At 43.3% G+C, this 18,073-nt stretch overlaps 1 protein-coding gene across 7 annotated transcripts in view; it reads left to right on the plus strand.

The window, feature by feature from the left end:
- Positions 1 to 15,756: 15,756 nt before the first annotated feature.
- fbrsl1 (fibrosin like 1) overlaps positions 15,757 to 18,073 on the plus strand; it is a 358,066-nt gene continuing 355,749 nt past the window's right edge. For 5 of the 7 annotated variants that reach the window (XM_023958683.1, XM_023958687.1, XM_023958684.1 and 2 more), the window contains exon 1: positions 15,758 to 16,907. In XM_023958683.1, the coding sequence (XP_023814451.1) occupies positions 16,602 to 16,907 (306 nt within the window). In that variant the 5' untranslated portion in view covers positions 15,758 to 16,601. Of the gene's footprint in view, positions 16,908 to 18,073 lie in introns of all 7 variants that reach the window. The other 2 variants (XM_023958685.1, XM_023958688.1) reach the window with 2 other exon arrangements.

The raw sequence follows: 18,073 nt of genomic DNA on the forward strand, positions 1-18,073 counted from the left end.
GTGAAATGTTAGGAGGTGCTGCGGGATGTAAGAGTAGTGCTCTCAGTCAGGAATTTCAATGATTCCACATCCTTCACAGCAGCTGGTAGAAATCAAAGCATGAATTGAGGGGAAAATATTGGACAGTTTTTGGATCTTCCAAGGAAAAACTATGTCATCACGGTTTTTCTGCTGATGCCATTTGAACAAGCGCAGAACATTACAGGGAGTAAAACTGACATTTTATACGATGTTTAACCACATCAATCTTTTAAATTGACAGATTTCTCAATGGCATTGCAAATGATGCCTGTAATAAAACCCACAGTGCTTTTTCAAAGGTTGTAAATGAAATCGGCTCTCTGTCTGACACAGCTCAGGGGCCTGTGTTTCTGTTTGATTAAGCCATGTTTGACAGGTTCAGACCCACTCAGCCTTTACAACTGTTTTTAGTTTTGACACTTTATTTTTCTCATCAGTTTGCAGAAAAATTCTCTTATTTACTTAGATATTTAAGAATGTGACAGATGCCTTAAGCTACGTTCACACTGGACATCTGACACACGTTCAAGAACCCGCATTTAGCCCAAGTTGTCCACACTGGACTGCCGCAACCGAATACAACCACATGTCCCACGGCTGGATATAGGTAAAGGCAAGGTCAGAGCAATGTGCCACCATCGAAGTGATGGCCTGCAAAAATAAAGGAAAAAAATACCAAACAAAAACCCCAAAAAATTAAAAGACAAAAGTAAGGGTGGACAAAAAGATAGATGGACATATAGACATACATTAAAAAAATTAGATAAATGTAGCTTCAAGGCACAAATCAGTGTGTTGCTTGTGACCATCCAAAGCCCAGTAAATCCAGAGAATAGTGTCAGAGCATTCAACATAAAACTTATAAGACATATTAAATAGATCAAAGGAGAATATAGCTATACAGTATATATGAATAGATGAATTGATGTGATAATATAATATCATGGTTTTCTATGCAATTAAGGGGCTCAAAGGGATTTAACTCCCCCAACACACCCAGACTTGCCCCTCTGATATTTTACCTGCACCCTGTACTGGGGCTGGTAAATTTAGGCCTGACATGTTGTCCACCTAGAGTTGGAAACAGTGCCGGCCACTGGTCTGTCAGAGAGGGGAAGCTCTGATCCTGCCCATGCAACTTAATCTTGCACATGCACTCACATGTTTTCCTTGTCTTTTCTATGCCCTGTCAAAGTTGGACAGATCTCCAAACCCCACCTTTGAACAAACAACATATCCGTGAGATGGTTTCATCAAGAGGCATGGGCAGCAGTACATTTTATTTGTCACAGCACTTCCAGTCAGCCAGCTAACTTTGTCATACCAGGAGAGCTGAAAAGACCTGTTATTTTTCCCTATCTTTTGCACTAAATCAATCTTAGGTGTTGATCTGCTGTTTTTTCTCGTAAGGAACACTTTCAAATGGCTTCGCCAAAATCAGGTCGACAATATTAGCACTGTCTGCCATCGTGCGCAGTTTCACCCACGACGCTAGCCTAGCCTAATGAACAAATGAACGATCTTAAAAAAAAAAGTTAAACTTTGTAAAACTGAAACAAGGAATGTGGTGTATAATTGTGTGAAATGTATGATGAAAATCAAGCCATTTCGCCAAGCAAATATCAAAGAAATGGGTTGCAGCAGTTTATATTTTGACTGAACTTGAGAAATCTGCGATGGGACTGAGCGCGAATAGCTTCAGTGATTCCTTATAGTACAGAATCGCTGTCAACCCCAGGCTTAGAGGCCGGGACTTTATTGGCAGGCTCTCGCTGTCAGTCAAGAGGAGATGCAGTCTTTCGACAGACCCTCCAATAATCACGCAGAAGCTCGGAGTCCGGGCCAGCCCATTCCCCATTCACCCCCAGAGACGCTGAGCGTCCGTGGGCGGGACATAATCGCAGCGTTTATCCAATGACTGTCTGTCTAGTTTCGAAGCGCTGAAATAAAACGTTCAAAGCAGCCCCATTGAAGTCAATGGACGGACGCTGGGCTTCCACGGGGAAATGCACTGTGACGCTGCGGGAATGTATGAGGAGGAAATCGAGTCAGCTGACCTGCTATATGTAACTGATTCTGAACGCATTTTTACTCAATAAAATGTTAAGACGATAGTACATATTTGACCAATAAATTTGTGACATTATAAGGGAAGCCGAGCTTCCCTTGCAGTTTTAAAGAAATCGCCACTGGTTGGAAAAGGCTTGGTGGGAAATATCGAAGCGATACAAATCTCGCAAGTCTATATTTCGATATATGTAGGACTTGGTGTTATACAATTCCATCCGTGCACAAACGGCATTTCATTTATCATCCAAGAACAACTTTCAGAAGGTTGGTACTTCCATCAATTTAAGAGGATGCCATCCACACGTTACTACTAAAAAAAAAAAAAGAGCCAGAAAACCTTCTTAAAAAATTTGTTTAGTTTTGCGGGAAAGCAAATGATTTGAACATAAAAGCCCAAAATCGCATGTACACAGACTTTTCTCTGAAAATGGCTGCTTGAATGTGCATTGGCGTGGGCGGCATGATCGTAGCTTAACAATTTCCAATAAGCTCACGCTTTAGTGTGACACCATCAGCTGTTTGAAGCAGAGATACAGCTCATTTCTAAATCTAGATGGCAGGCTGTGCTGATAAAAATATGGGCTAAAAAAATACAAAAAATGACGGTAAGACGGTAAGAAAAAAGGGAGTTTGTACAAAAATTATCTGATAGAGGATGTGCATAGTGAGCCCTATTCATGGAAGGAGCAGGATAATTCTTCATGCAGCAGTTTGCGGGACCCAGCACCAGCAATTTTGTAGCTGGCCACCACTTCCCAAGAGAGATCTTGTAGCTGGAGGCCCCCCAGGAGGGTCCCTTTTTTAAGTCTTTCTGTAAATTGGCACCAAAACTAGCGAATTACTACATGATGTGTTGCTGAGACGGCCAAATGCCCTATAGGAATAAAACCATGCAGTCGTTTTTTTCCCTCACAGTAATTCTGCAGTGACATGTTGGGCTGCAAATTGAGATGTCTCAGTTAGACTTTAACAGCCCCATATTCAAAGCAGCTGGTTGTCATTGAAGCTGGAGATTTTGATGGATTAAACGGACGTCCCTGTTGTTTGCGCTTTAAGCAAACAATGGCTTACTCATTTTGAGACGAAAATGTTGGAATAAATAATCAGAAAAATTGCCAATTTGAGAGGACGTCACAGACAGTTGGAGCTCCTCCTGACTTATGAACAACTGTCATTTCTGTAGACGGTTGGAGGAGATATCTGAAAGGTTTGTTTTGCAACCACATGATGCCTAATAGTACATGGTGGTTAAGCTGGTACTGTGGTGAGCACCAGAGCCTGGGCTACTTTTTTCAGTGATTAAAGGCAAAGTATATTAGCTGACATTTGTTTATCTGCCTCAAAGTCACATCAGAATTATAGGACTCATTCGGCACCACACAGGCTTCTTCAGAAGGTTTGAACAGAGTCTGTGTGAAATTCATCTTCTTCTAAACCGTTTAGTCCCTTTCGGGGTCACAGGGCTACCAGAGCCTATCCCAGCCATTCCTGGGCAAAGGCACGGGACATCCTGGACAGGTTGCCAGTCTGTCGCAGGGTCCCAATCACACACCCATGCACACTCACATTCACAGCTAGGGACAATATACAGTAACCAATTAACTTATGAAGCATGGTTTTAGACGGTGGGCCCCCCTGTTTCAGGTCCCCCACTTGAACCAGGGGCCTGCTTACTGTGAGCACTGAAGAACGCCAAACACTGCGCCACCATGCAGCCTCTGTGTTAAATGGGTTATCCAATTGCTTGTGACATTTTTTCCAAACACTAAAACAACAAGATCATGTGACAACTCTGACCCAATGTTAATATATATGCAGTTTTTTGAGGGATGTTCAGTAAATTTATAAAAATCTTGACTTATGATCAGTTTAGCAATCTAAGTTACAGCTATCTGGGCATGTCCAAGTTGAAAGGTTGCATCCCTGCAGAACCCCCACTATGTTCCTGAAAAATGAGCAGGTCTGTGAAAGCCTGTGTGGATGGAGAAAATGACATTCTCTTCATCTTCCCTCTGTTTATTCCCTTTCGGGGTCACGGGGCTGCCGGAGCCTATCCCGGCCACTCATGGGCGAAGGCAGGGGGCACCCTGGACAGGTCGCCAGTCTGTCGCAGAATGTCGGTAAAATGCATTCTGTTCTTCTAAATCAGGGGTGTCACACACACGGCCCATCAGATGGTTTAATCCGGCCCCCTCACGAAAGGTAAAAAATTATAAGGATATTTTTAAGAACATGCAAATTTATTGTCCATTCCTGTGGCGATTTATGTTTTATTAAAAGAAATAACCAAAATGCATAATTCCGCCACTAGGGGGAGCAAAGGAAAAGCAAAACAGGTAACACAGCATATTGTGCCAAAAGCGAAACCTAACAGCTCTGCATCTCGGTAAAATGCAGTTTAGATTCCCACAAGCCTCGCCGCTGTTACGTTGCTATAAGAATGCAGTAGTGACACCGTAATTACCAAAATGTTGTCAAAAACAAAAAAAAAGGTTGAAGTGGAGTGCTGAGGTTTCCAGGAAAAATGGACCGTTTTATCTGTTCACGGAGCTGAATTTAAAACCCGCGTGTTTGGTAGGAGTCAACAGGTCGCAGTGCTCAAAGAATATAACATTCAGCACCACTATGAGACACACCATAAAGAAATGTTTCCCCGTTTGCAGTGGCAGTTAAGAAAAGAGAAGATTTACCAAATAATAGCTGGCCTGAAAAAAACAACCGTCTGCATTCACTGCAGCCATGACGTCAGTGATAGTGCCGTGAAAGCTGGTGCAAACAAGTTGGTGCAAACATCCAATCCATTTTCGGATGGTGAACTTATAAAAAACTGCTGAAGGCTGCAGAAGTCTTGTGCCCCAAAAAGCAGTCGACTTTTGGCGACATAAGTCTGTCAATAATTGCAGATACAATATCTCTGAGGAGACTTGGGCGGCCAAATGTAGGAATACAGTCAATCATTGCATTTTCGGTCACAGTTAATGAAAGCACCGACATCACAGATCTTGCACAGCTTTGCATATTTATTAGAGGTGTTGCAGAGACCGTCACAGCGAAATTTATTGAGTTGGTTCCTATGATGGACACAACAACAGCTGATGACATAGTCAGCTCTCTTGTTACTGTGCTGGACAATGTTGGAGTGAACTGGTCATGTGATGTCAGTCTGGTCACTGATGGCGCCCCATCAAAGGTCGGAAAGAAGGCAGGTGTTGCCACAAAATTCCGGCAGCAAACCAAAAAAAGTTTCTTTGTCATTTCATTGTGTTCTGTACACTTGAATGACAGTGAAATATGTTGCTGCACAGGATTTAAATCCTGATATTGATGGCAGGGTGAAGTTTCAGGAGATAAAGGGAGGTTAACTCCAGTTTAATTTAGTTTAATTTTTCATTGATTTCCACATTTATATTTTAGGGAAGGTGTTTTTTTTTTCATAGCCCCCTCTTGAGCTTATTATCGCCTATTGAGTTTATTTTTTATATTATTGCTTCAGTGTCAGATGTAAAATATTCAGTCTGTATAAAATTGATTTATTGGCCTCTGTGAATGAATGTGTAATTGTAATTGATTAGGCTACTATGTTGTTGAGGCAAAACAAAAACAAGCTGCAGACAACAAGCTGACCAGAGGTTATTTTATAGTTATGTTTCTGGTCCGGCCCACTTGAGATCAGATGGGTGGAATGTGGCCCCCAAACCAAAATCAGTTTTACACCCCTGTTCGAAATTTTTAAAAATCAGCTAACACATAACTTTTTTTCACCATATTCTTCCCCAATGGTTTTATATTTTCTTTGCAGTCCATATTGGTCTTAGAAATGTTAACCAAACTGCACACAGGTGTCAAAAGAACAATGTATAATTATCACGATGCGTATGTGGGCTTGATGTTCTCTTTATGTAATTTTAGAAGTTTTATAAAAAAGGAAAACTTTTTTTTTAAAATTTAGGAAGGATTTATGGTGTAATTAGGCTGAAAATTGTCAGACCTGGCAATCCGACGTATGATAAATCATTCTCAAACTGAGAACAACATTTGTAAAGGAGTTTCAAACACAACTGCAAGTGTTAGTGGTCTCCTCCATTTCCTCAAGTGCGGCGTAGCACTCCTTTCTTATTTTAATATAAATATGTTCAAACATTGTCAACAAAACAAATCTTACTTTATAATAACTGCACAGTCATTAAATTTGGTTATCACGTCTTAGATTTTTGTCAATTTGGCTTCCTTGTCTTATGAAAAAAAAAACATTTTAGACGATTTCATAAGAGGCTTACACATTTGTGTTCAACAGGAACAAAAATTACATCACTGTGGTTTGCAGTTGTAGCTCAGGAAACATAGATGACACATTGGCAGAAACTCAAACGTATTATTGAATAAATGGAAACACATTAATAAAATTAAATAACTATACTAAAATATACTTTATAAAACAAAAAAATTAGTTTAATCATCTGCAATAGTTAGTACGTCAACGAAAATCTGGCGAGCAAAATCTTTCAAATGAGAAACTGAAGTTAGAGACATTGAAGGTAACCAACAAAACAGAAACAGGTGTCGTTGAGGGACAAATAAATACATAAACACAAAACCAAGATTAGAAGAAGTAAGTAAAATAGCAAAAAGAGTCTCAAATCCAGAAAGTGACATTTCTGGATTCTATGTAAATGTGAAAGATGAAGAATGTGTCGAGAAGGCCATCCAACATAAAACCAAAGTCAAATCAGTCATGTGAATCACAAAAGGAACTTAAGTACGAGATCGGTCGTGACTGGATAAGAATGACCATAACTGGTGCTGCTGGCCTACAGGAATAGCAGGAGTGTAGCACTTAAAGAAGAACTTTGAATGTTAGGACTTTGACAACTTTAAAAACTTGATGGTTGGCCTACATGATGCAAAGAAGAAAGGTGGATATCCTGTATGTTCAAAAGACCAGATGGAAAGGAAACCAGGTTCATAGATTGAGAGCAGGTTCAAGCTGCGTTATCATAGTTGGAAAGAAGAATTGGATTGGGAGTGACTCTAAAGGAGGAGTTTTCTAAAAACAAAAATATGAAGGAGGTGAAAGTGATGGATAGGGTGACAAATCTGAAGATCGAAGTTGAAGGTGAAAGTGTTATGTTGAATCTTGTCAGTTAAGTAAGGATCAGCTGCATGTTTTTTGTGGTGCTGGACAGACTGACAGATGAGGTTCAACAGAAAACTCTACGAATCAGGACGTTTGCAGATGACACTGTGATCTACAGTGAGATCAGGGAGCAGGTGGAGCAATATGTAGAGGTGTGGAGGTTTGCCCTAGAAAGGAGAAGCCAGAGCAAGATGGATTATCTGTGTGTAAATGGGAGGATCCCAAGTGGAATGGTTTGGTGACAAGGAGCAGAGGTGAAGAAGGCGGAGGACTTCAAGTACTTTAGGTCAACAGTCCAGGAAGACAGTGTTGGAAAGAGGTGAAGAAACGTGTGGAAGCAGGTTGGAAATGGAGCTTGCATGTCCACTTCAGCCACACATGATGGAAATTGCTAATGAAGCTCATTAAAGCTCAAATAAACACCACTGTTTCATTGTCTCTAAGTGTCTTACCTAAGCTATCTAAAAAAGAAATGGAAAGCCATTGTTAAATTTGAATCTTTTCAATTGTTTTATTTTGAAACAAAAAAATACTTGTTTGCCATAGTTATTGTTTTACAGTCTATAGTCAACCTTATTCCTCTTTTATTTGCCCCCAGTGAACCGCTGCCGTTTGCGCACAAGGTACCCTTAACTGTTATTTCTCGACCTCAGTGGAAGTCACATAACAGAGAAAGAGTCTCTGATACCACAAACTAAAGCGGTCTGAGGATATCATCTTTTGTTTTGCTTTTTTTCTTCTTCTTCCTCTTTGAGCACCTGGTCTCTGTCTCAACAACACAACAGACACATACTGTAAAAAGTAGTTACCAATGAAAAATAAACAAAACAGTTCATGTTGTGTAACGGATTGAAAATAAAAAGTAAGTACATTCAGTTTTCTGTTATCATGCTTTTCCATAATGGTGGGAGACAAGAATATTAAGAGAATAACATTAGGAGGCCAAAAACAACCAATGAAGAAAATAACAAATATTAGAGACTTACCACAAACTATCTTAAATCAGGTTTTAAGGTTGCAAAAAATCTGTGCTTTTCAGAGTGAGTGAATCATTTCATGCAAGACTAATCTAATTTTCAGACATAAAAAAACAGGAAAGAAGAGCTGATGTGTACAGAATTCTTTTAGATTTTTGTTGCAGTTTATCATACAAAATCAACTTTTTGAGCATTTAAGTGTATTATAATATTCATTCCTCACAAAAAACAATGACCCCAAAGCTGTACTTTGATCCATTCATGCAATTCTGAGTATTCCTCTAAAAGCCTGCCCTCTGAGCAGTCCATGAAAACGAGTGAAATAAGGAACAGCCCCTTCCAGGAAGAGTTTGCATTGCCAGCACTGCCCCCAGGCTAACACACACACACATCTTCTCCACAGTAGACTGATAGAACTTGTCTTTTTTTTTCCTCTCTCTCTTAACTTTTTGGTACAACAACTGAGCGAACAGATGAGAGCTAAACCCCTATTGTGTTTGACGGGTTTTACTATTACAAAAAAAGGTTATGTATCTTCGGATAACCAGGGTGGATATTTGTATAAACCCCTTTTTTTGTTTTTTTAATTAATTTGTAACATTTTATATTTTAAATATATTTTTCCTTTTTTAGCAGAGGGAAGAGAGAGGGTAGAAACATGAGGGGGGGGGGGGGGGGGAGAAAATGTGAAAAAAGAGAGAGGGGGAGAAATTGAGGGGATACAAGGGCCAAGTTGCTAATTTGAGTGGGTTATGATTTTAAGCTTTGTAACATTTATGCTATATCTGCTGTAAAGAAAAATGTTACATCCAAAGATGAAATTCTGACACTAAGATAAGCGGAAGATATATGTCCATCAATACACTGTGGGTTAGGAGAGAGGGATGAGGCAGACAGGGAGCAGTGTTATAGTGTGCACATGCGAGTGGGGGTGGAGATGCAAAGCACGCTGCCAAATTGAACTATGTGATCATAAGGGGAACCCAGATCAGCCACAGCCAGACCAGGAGAGAGGGGGAAACCCCCAGCAACGGGTCCCACCCAGCCAGGTGCAGAAGAGGCCCCAGCACAGGGGCCCCTCCGGCACCGTGGAGCAAAGGCAAACCTGACGTCAGGGCCCCAATGTTTTACCGTGCCCCCCTCCACCAGACCATCCCCACAAGGCCCTAGATGAATCAAGGTGTATAATATGCGAGTAAAAGTGGAATGGAGGGCGGGTGCCGACGGGACCCCAAAGAGAGTCACCCCCAGTCAGCCCCGCCAGCATATCCTACCCATCCAATTCCTGGAGCCCTATGTGCGTGTGTGCAAAATTTGTTTGGGTGGGAGCGGGGATGAACAGGCGGATGGGAACAACCAGGGGATGAAGGCTCACCCGAGCGACTGACCCCCCCAGCCAGCTGCAGTAGACGCCTCACCTCACAGGACGACCGGGCAACCAGGAGGCGGCCAGCCAGCCACAGACAGGAGGCCAAGACAACACCCAGAGACAGTCAGCAAGGGAGGGGCCCAGCGCCGCACCCGAGGGGCAGAAGGTCCAGCACCACCCAAAAGAACTAACAGAACTTTTCAACTAATAGTCCTTCCAGGATGCTGAGAAAGTGTCATTTTTACCCACTGTATCCACTATGGTCCACTCTCAGGGCAGGTTTGGAAGAACTCCTACAGCCAGATTTAAAGAAAAGAGGTATAGGGATAGGAGCATGAAGGAAGAGGGAAAAGATTACCTCTGTTTCTTCCACGCTACTATGAGGCTAATCCATACTTACAGACTCTGAGCTCCCACATCGCAGTCATTCAAATACCTGTCTCTTTTAAATGCCGAGCCCCGGCTCTGCTGAAAAACCCTACAGATGGGGGGCTGTCACGCTTCTATGATGTTTAAGTGGCCTGATTGTTTCTCTTTAGGTCATTTGCTCAGGTCACAGTGTATGTGTGAAAGATCAGAGATGAGCGATAACAATAAAAAAATCAAAATAAACTGTCCACATTTATAAACCACATCCTTTGGAAAGACCGAAGCTCCATGGAAATCAATACACTTAGATTCCCACTAAATTTCTTGACAGCTTGAAAGGTGCACAGATCCCTGTTCTGCTGTTTCTTTTAGTTTGTGCACACATACTTTTTTTTGCCTTGCCTCGTGCCTTTTTTTTTTTTTTTTTTGCTGTGTTAAGGTATATTTTTCTTGTCAGACTTAAGATTAACTACTTTTGCCAATATCTTTTTATCGACATCACAAATTCTGACTTTTTACAACTCCATTTGGGTGAAATAAAAAGCTGAAAGTTTTTCAAACCCACCAGTCAGATTCCCGTAGATTAATAGTTGCAGAGACAGATTTAGTTTTTTGATGTAATTTGATGACATGTTGGGTTTGAAGCCTACTGAAAGTCCACAGGTGATTGTAAACTTGACGTGTTATCCTTGAGGACTGCAGGAAATTGTTTATACTGTAGAGACTGACATTAAGCTGTGTTAATCTATTTTGTGTTAAGTGATTGTGTTGTGTTCTGTGTTTACATTGGTGCTCCAGTCAGTTATATGAAGGTGATTGGAAGAGTGTGGGTGGGGGCAGAGGAGCAAGTGAATTTAAAGGACTGTTGTGAGAGCATGTGTATGCGGAAATGGAATGAGACAGCGTCAGGGCACATTTTCAGTTTTGTGCTGTGTTTGTCGTGGTTGTGGCCGACTCCAACCATTTAAGCAACATTAAAGCCTTCACATTTGGAACGTCCAGCCTGACATTACACTGGTGTCAGAAGTCAAGCAGGGCATTTTTTGGCTAGCTGGATAAAGCTAATTCTGCATTCTGCACGGGGGGGGGCTTCCGACCCGCCGCTCTGGGTTAGCGACTGCCGGACTCAGGAGAACTGTGTTTCCGAGCAGAGCTCGGGCCGCCAGCTCACTCAGCGGTGTGAGCTTTTCAAAGCAGAAATGCCGCTCAGTCCTTAGAAACCGTTCAAACAATCACATGGATTTGTGTTTCCAGTCGTGTCCCGACAAAATAAAGGCTGATGTGTTTCCCACATATTTACGTGCAGCCAAGATGCAGATCATCAAACAAGGCTAATGTTGTTAACGCGTTAGCGCCTTCTCCTAACCCTGGCTTCTTCCAGCTCCGTTCTTCCACAAAAAAAGCACTGACCACACGGATTAAAAATAAAGTTATGAGCGAACAGGCGCTTCATAATATTCATAGCATTAATAAAAGCATGTTTAGAAGATCATCTCGTATGTAACCGAGCTGCTGCATACATTTAGATGGCAGCTCACTTTGTTTACAGTGGGACAAATTTCCTCTTCTGGTGTTTTCAGCACCACTCCGCATGCCCGAATGATTTAATCCGACTGAAAGTGTGACCAGGTGAACATTCGTTCTAATCGAAAAAGTTTTCCTGGGCCCATGTACATGTTGAATTTTAATCCGATCAAGATATTTTGCGCATGTAACCGCGGCTATTGAAGCACTAAGAAGAGCCTACTCTTACATGGTCAGTGCAGTCCAAAGCGAGCTGCCAAGGTATCAGTTCATTCAAGCCCTGTCCCCGAGAGAACTGCAGGTGCAGACGCAACTGTCGTATCCTTCAATAAGCCATGGAGATAGTGTTGGAGAGAGCGTTGGAGAGAGCTACAGTGGAGAATAGTGACATTGGCTACTACCCTGTCGCGAGGGCTGCACTAAAAGAAGATCCAGAGCCAGCGTAGCCGATGTTGGTCCTTTAGCTCACAGAACTAATCCAAGCTGTGGCTGTGCAGTCTCAGGAAAGTGGCAACCGCCCTCGCCACGGTGTTCCTGTCTGCTGGGTGTGTGGCCAGGTGGGGCACATCAGCGTGTGGTGCCCCAAGTAAGCTGACCGTCAGGGAAACGGCCCAGGGTCTGTGTAGGAAGGATGACACAGACCCGTTCTTAAATGTCACGCCCTGCATGTCCATCAGTGGAGAGAGCCCACCTTGATAGCCGGGGAAGGAGGTTCAACTCCCTCCAGAAGCAGACGACAATGCAGAGTGGATCAGAGTCGTTAGCTGTTTGGGACTTTTGCCATGTCCCAATCACCTTAAAGGGGACGTCTTCCGTGGCGCTTGTCGACACGGGCTCCACCACCACCCTGCTCAGGCCTGACATGGTTCCAGCTTGGATGCTGTTGGAAATTACAGCTGTCAAGCTGCGAACTGTGACAGGGGGCTTAACCTCCATGCTGGAGCAAGGAACGGTGGGCATTCAAGTGGGTGGCCTGACAGTGGATTTTAACCCTTGTGCTATCATAGGCACTTTACCGTTGGGAGTTGGGTCATCTAGACCCACTAGACAGTGCTCTGAACCTTTTTCTTCAATGATTTGTGATCTTCACTGGTGTCCATGGATTACATGAAATCTTTTCACCTTCACCCACCTTTGTCATGGTAGGGAGAACACGTCAATACAAGGGTGGGGTCATCTAAGATAGCACAAGGGTTGTACATGTTGACATGGGGACATGCAGCTAGCAGGTGTGTTTATAACACTTGAGTGTGTGTGTGGACAGGCCCCGCCCTTTGAGATTTGTATTACATCTGAACCTTACCGTAATGATAAACATCCAGTAGCTGGTTGCTTTATGCTGCTTCATGCTTTTATCCCCCCCCCCCCCCCCCCCCCTATGATCACCATCCTATCCCCCCTCTCTAACATCCCTCTCTCTTCTTCCCTCCTTTCCTTTTCCGTCCGGTCCAACACAAAAGATTTTCAAATATTCAAATATGATTAAAATGAATAAAGTTTGGCCTCGATTACAAAAGGGGTTTATTCAGACATACCTCTGGTCTGTCTGAAGATTAATAACCCCTGTTGTTAAAGTAAAATATGTCCAACACAAGAGGCCTTCAGCTCTCATCTGTCTGCCCAGCTGTTGGACAGGACAAGTAAAAAAAAAATAAAAAAAAAATAAAAATTAGATAGCACAAGGCTTAAGGTGTAGGTTGCAGCTGTGCATGATCAGTGCATATTGGGCTTTGACTCTTTGAGAGCAGCCCGGTGTGTGTTAGACCCTGGGAATCAACATGTTGGAGTTTACCGGTGGCCCCACGGCACACATGGTCCGACCCGCTTGGGCCCAAAGCCCACCTTAAGAGGCATTAAGGCCGCTGTGGCGTGGCGTTTGATGCCACTCGCCAGTCTACCCCCATACCTCCTGCCCTTCAATCAAGGATCAAGATGCAACCATTGCCCCCAGATCAGCAGTGTGCTGCAGTCAAGGCTGAAAGAGTGGCGGTTGTAAAACAGATCTGGAGGCGCAGCTGTGATGGGTTGGAGCCAGGACAGAAAGAGGGACTGTGGCAGGTGCTGTTGGAGCATAAAGACATCTTTGCTCTTTCTGAGGATGAGGTGGGCCTGACAAACCTGGTCCAACATAAGATTGACACTGGAGATGCACGTCCAATCAGGTCACAACCCCGTCGCCTTCCCTAGCTCACCAGGTGGCTGCTGACAGTGCAATTGAAGAAATGCTGCGTGCTATCATCATTGATCCTTATGACAGCCCCTGGGCTTCAGGGGTTGAAATGATCAAGAAGAAGAGTCAGAAAATGCTGTTCTGTGTGGACCACAGGCCAATGAACAGTGTGACCAGGAAGGACTTGTACCCGCTGCCCTGCATATGAGTCTCTGGATTAGGTGTTTGGCTGGTCTTGGGTCTCCTCGCTGGACCTGCACAGTGGATACTGCCAGGTGCCACTCAGCCCTGAAGCCGGATCAAAGGCTGCTGTCTGCGCCAGGCGGGGGTTGTGACGGCTCTGGGTTCTCCGTTTTGGCCTCTGCAACACTCTATAACACTCCAGCCACGTTTGAGCGCCTGATGGAGAAAGTGTTGACCACCATCCCCTGGCAAGACACCCTGGTCTACTTGGATGATATTCTGGTGCACAGGGACTCTTTTGCAGCAGCGCTGAGATAGCTGAGAATTCTCAGCAGAGAATTGCTGCAGCAGGCTTCACCCCGATTAGTTCTACTTCATGAGGAGAGAACTGGAGTTTTTGGGGCACAACACACAGTGAAAGCTAAAAACACATAAACAATCTAAGTCTCTTGTTCAGGTTTTTCCATCATAACCGATATCGTCCTGAAAGATGGCTCTTGATTTTCTGGAATGCTAAAACTGTTTTCCTTTTACCCATTGACACCTACTGAGCCAAATTTACATCAAACAAACTTGTTTCCAAAATTACCTTTAATTTAGCATCTACTTCAAAGCAAAAACATAAGAGATTTTTTTTTAATTTAGGTATCAATTGATATTCTTAAAAAAAAAACTTACCAGAGACAAATTATGTACCCAAACCATGATGCTGCCGCAGCTGTGCTTCACTGTGAGGATAGTGTACTCAAAGTGTTGTCAGTTTGAAGGGGCCAAAGTAATGGTGGCCCTGAAGTGCAAATCGCATCAACAAAATTACTTAATGCAAAAACAGTGTTAAGATCCCAACAACAATTTTAAAACACACAAATAAGAAAGAAACACATTACATTTTCAAAATCAAAACAAAACAAATAAAACAAAAAAACAAAAATAATAAAAAAAAGAAACATTTTGGAAAAGTAATATCCAAAAATCTAAATGTAACGTTAAAGAATAAAACAAACTAAGAAACCAGAAAAGGTATGGGACATCACTGATTGGATGATGACATTTACTCACTTTTTAATTGGAAGTTATTTGCCATGGAAATTTCTACCAACAGAAAAGGTTACTTGAATTTTCTCCCCACAGCGAAATCCACTTTTTACAACAGTCCAGTTCAAAAGCATCATTCTGCTTTGATTCCTCTTCAATACTCAAACACCAACAGCCAGTCAGGAATGTCCCATAACACGTACCTCAAAGGGATTTGACTATTATATTTATTTATATATATATATATATATATATATATATATATATATATATATATATATATATATATATGCATGCAGGAAAGATACAAAGTGAAATTGGCTCATAATTCAACAGATTTATATTTATTATATCAACTCCTGTCCCCTCAGAGTCTCTCAGGGACCCCTCAGTAAGATCCACTGGACCCCACAGATACAGATACGGCCCCTGGAAGCTGCAGGCACATTTTCAGGCACCTGTATCTCCTATATTTATGTCGCAGCTCACGAGATGTTGACCTTTATGTGACAATGAAATGCAGCTGTGTGTTTGTGTGAGGATGAATTCAAGACTGAGGGGGGGGGGGGTATGGGATGGATGGAGCTGCAGGAGCGTGATTGATGTTTTTGCGCGTCCTGCTTTTTCTACAAAGTGACAGCACAGAGTGCACGTGCCGCGACAAGCAGGCGCAAAAATAAAGGAGATAAAAAAAAATACACACACGTGCGCGCGCACAATGGTGCGCACGCAAAGGGGGAGTGTGTTGTTTTCCCTTCTTGTCGTTCTTTTTTTAAACACTAGTTTCCTTCCGATGGTAAATTTGTAGGCCGGAGGTGACGGAAGTACGTCAGATCTGTGGGTTTCTCTGAAGCTTGACTGCGTCTCTTAATTTCGGATGAAAGGAATGAGAGGAGGGGTGGGTGGTGGAGGGGGGGAGAGCAGATTTGAATCACTCCTGTCGCTTTAAGGACACTTATCAAAGACTTATTATGCGAATTGAGAATACCAGGAGCAGCTGAGCAGCCGGGAGACGGAGCGGAGTGGATTTTACAGGGAAGTCAACATGATCTGAGCCGGAGGAGCGCGTCGGCGCCCGCTGGAGTTTGATTACGCGCTGGATGGTTGGCTCATTTAGGGGATCTTGCGCTCCCAGACCGGGGATCCAAACAGGAATAAGGGCTGAAGTAGTCTCTGATTTGGAATCGACACTTGGACGTCGCGCGTGGAGGTTCTTACTATAATTTAGTCGCCCCCCACGATCCTCGGATCGTTCATTTGACAGCCCGGGATCATGGATCGGGGAGGTGGAAAACAACAGCGGCCAGCGACATGATTTCTCTGCGGCACGCTGCGTGCTTGGGCTCCCCCTGCTATTCCACCGCGGCAAAAGTTGCGAGGCGCGTGGAACGCGTGGATTTCTGAGCCGTTTCATTATTATTGCACCTGCTTTTTTTATTTATTTATTTTTTTGGCGGACGTCGACCACCACTACTGATTCGTGACGGAATTACACGCGCGGATCCGCCTGCAGCGCCCGCGGTGGGATACTTGGACATTCCTAATCGTGGAAATGGAGATCGTGGAGGTGTCATTGAGTGTTTAAAGGCCATATTTCCACTCTCCCGGAGCGATCGCCGACTATTCTCAGTCCGGTGTGGGGCATTTGTTATTGCGGGCTTGAGCGAGCGTAAAGGCGTGCACGTACTGAGGAGTTTCCCCCTCCTCCTCTATTTTATTTTTAATTATTATTATTTAAGCTTTTCACACATGGATGGGAAATTGCAGCAGGCTCGGAGGTGCCGCACCAAACGGGAGCGGGTGCGGAGGTTGCGGGAAGCAGGGAGCAGAGACGCCCGCAGCTCCGAACCCAACTCCTCCTGCTCCGACAGGGAGGGACGCAGTCCAGGGAGGGACGCCGCCTCCCTGCCCGGTAAAAAGGCGGCACCGCACCCCGCGGCAGCAGCCAGAGCCCCGCGTGGCCCCCGGCGGAAGAGACGGGAGTCCAGCTCGCAGGAGGAGGACATCATTGATGGATTTGCTATTGCCAGCTTCATCAGCCTGGACCTTCTGGAGGTAGGACGTGGGAGAGCAGCTTCTCCAATGCTCAACTTTTTATGTATTTGTTTTTTATGAAATCACAGTGTGTGCTCCTCTGATGTCACAGGTTGAGCCCCATTGAGTGTTATCAGTCAGAGCTGTCTTTGCAGGTTCATGTGTCTTCTCACAAGTTCTCTGTCTAACTGCATACAGCTAAAGTTGAGGAGGAAAAGCTGACTTCATCTTCTGACATCCTCTCATCTGCTGAAGTGTCCTCTGATTCCTTCATTTCTTAGTTTGTGTTGGATGTAGGGCTGTAAAATTCATTTTAACAACAATTCGATTCATATCATAATTTTTGGTTGGCGATACAATTCGTGGTCAATATTGGTTCATTTTGACCAATTCGATTTGATCCGATTCACTGACCTAAAATCGATCCAGGAAATCTTTTTAACCAGGGTGACTCAGAGATAAATGCCTGGGTACTGACTGAACAGTGCAGGTAAAGTTTTCCCAAATCCCATTCCTAAAGTTCAGCCCACTGTTGTTTTTCCACATCAAAATAATCCAAAGGGAGCATTATTAGAACATTCCACCACACTGTACAGTCACATGTCTGCAAAATTTAAAGTGTTTCCACACATTGGACTGGAATGATGGCTTAATCGTTTCTTGCTGCCATGATGTGTGTCGTCTGCTTTCATGCACTTGGTTGTTTTTATGTTGAAGTAAAATAAACATAACGTGCCTCAATCCAAATGGTATTTTCCTATATTGATATAATCAAGTGATTGGATTTTATAATGGGATAGGTCAATTCGATTAACAACTTGCCTCATACAGATCGATCTGTTTGCATCAAACGAATATACATTGATTAAGTTAGTTAATCGTTGCACCACTAATGATTTCAGGCAGAGACAAGAGGGCCCACCCTCTTTATTTATCTTTATTGTTCATCTCAGTATATTCCAGATGAAAAATCAAAGCTGGATTCTTCTCTCCCCTTTATTCATGAGCTGCAAAGGCTATTGAGGAACAAACCACAGGTGGTCTGCTGGAGACTTGTAGATTCATCCCACACCTCATGCCAACATTATGGCCACAACCTGTAGGCTTAGTCATGGTAATAACCTGTCATGATTAACTCCTGCCTCCTACTCAGTACTTAGTTAGACTCCCTGTGAAATGCCAAACCT

Source organism: Oryzias latipes, chromosome 9, assembly GCF_002234675.1.
Source record: "Oryzias latipes chromosome 9, ASM223467v1".
Classification (NCBI taxonomy): Eukaryota; Metazoa; Chordata; class Actinopteri; order Beloniformes; family Adrianichthyidae; genus Oryzias; species Oryzias latipes.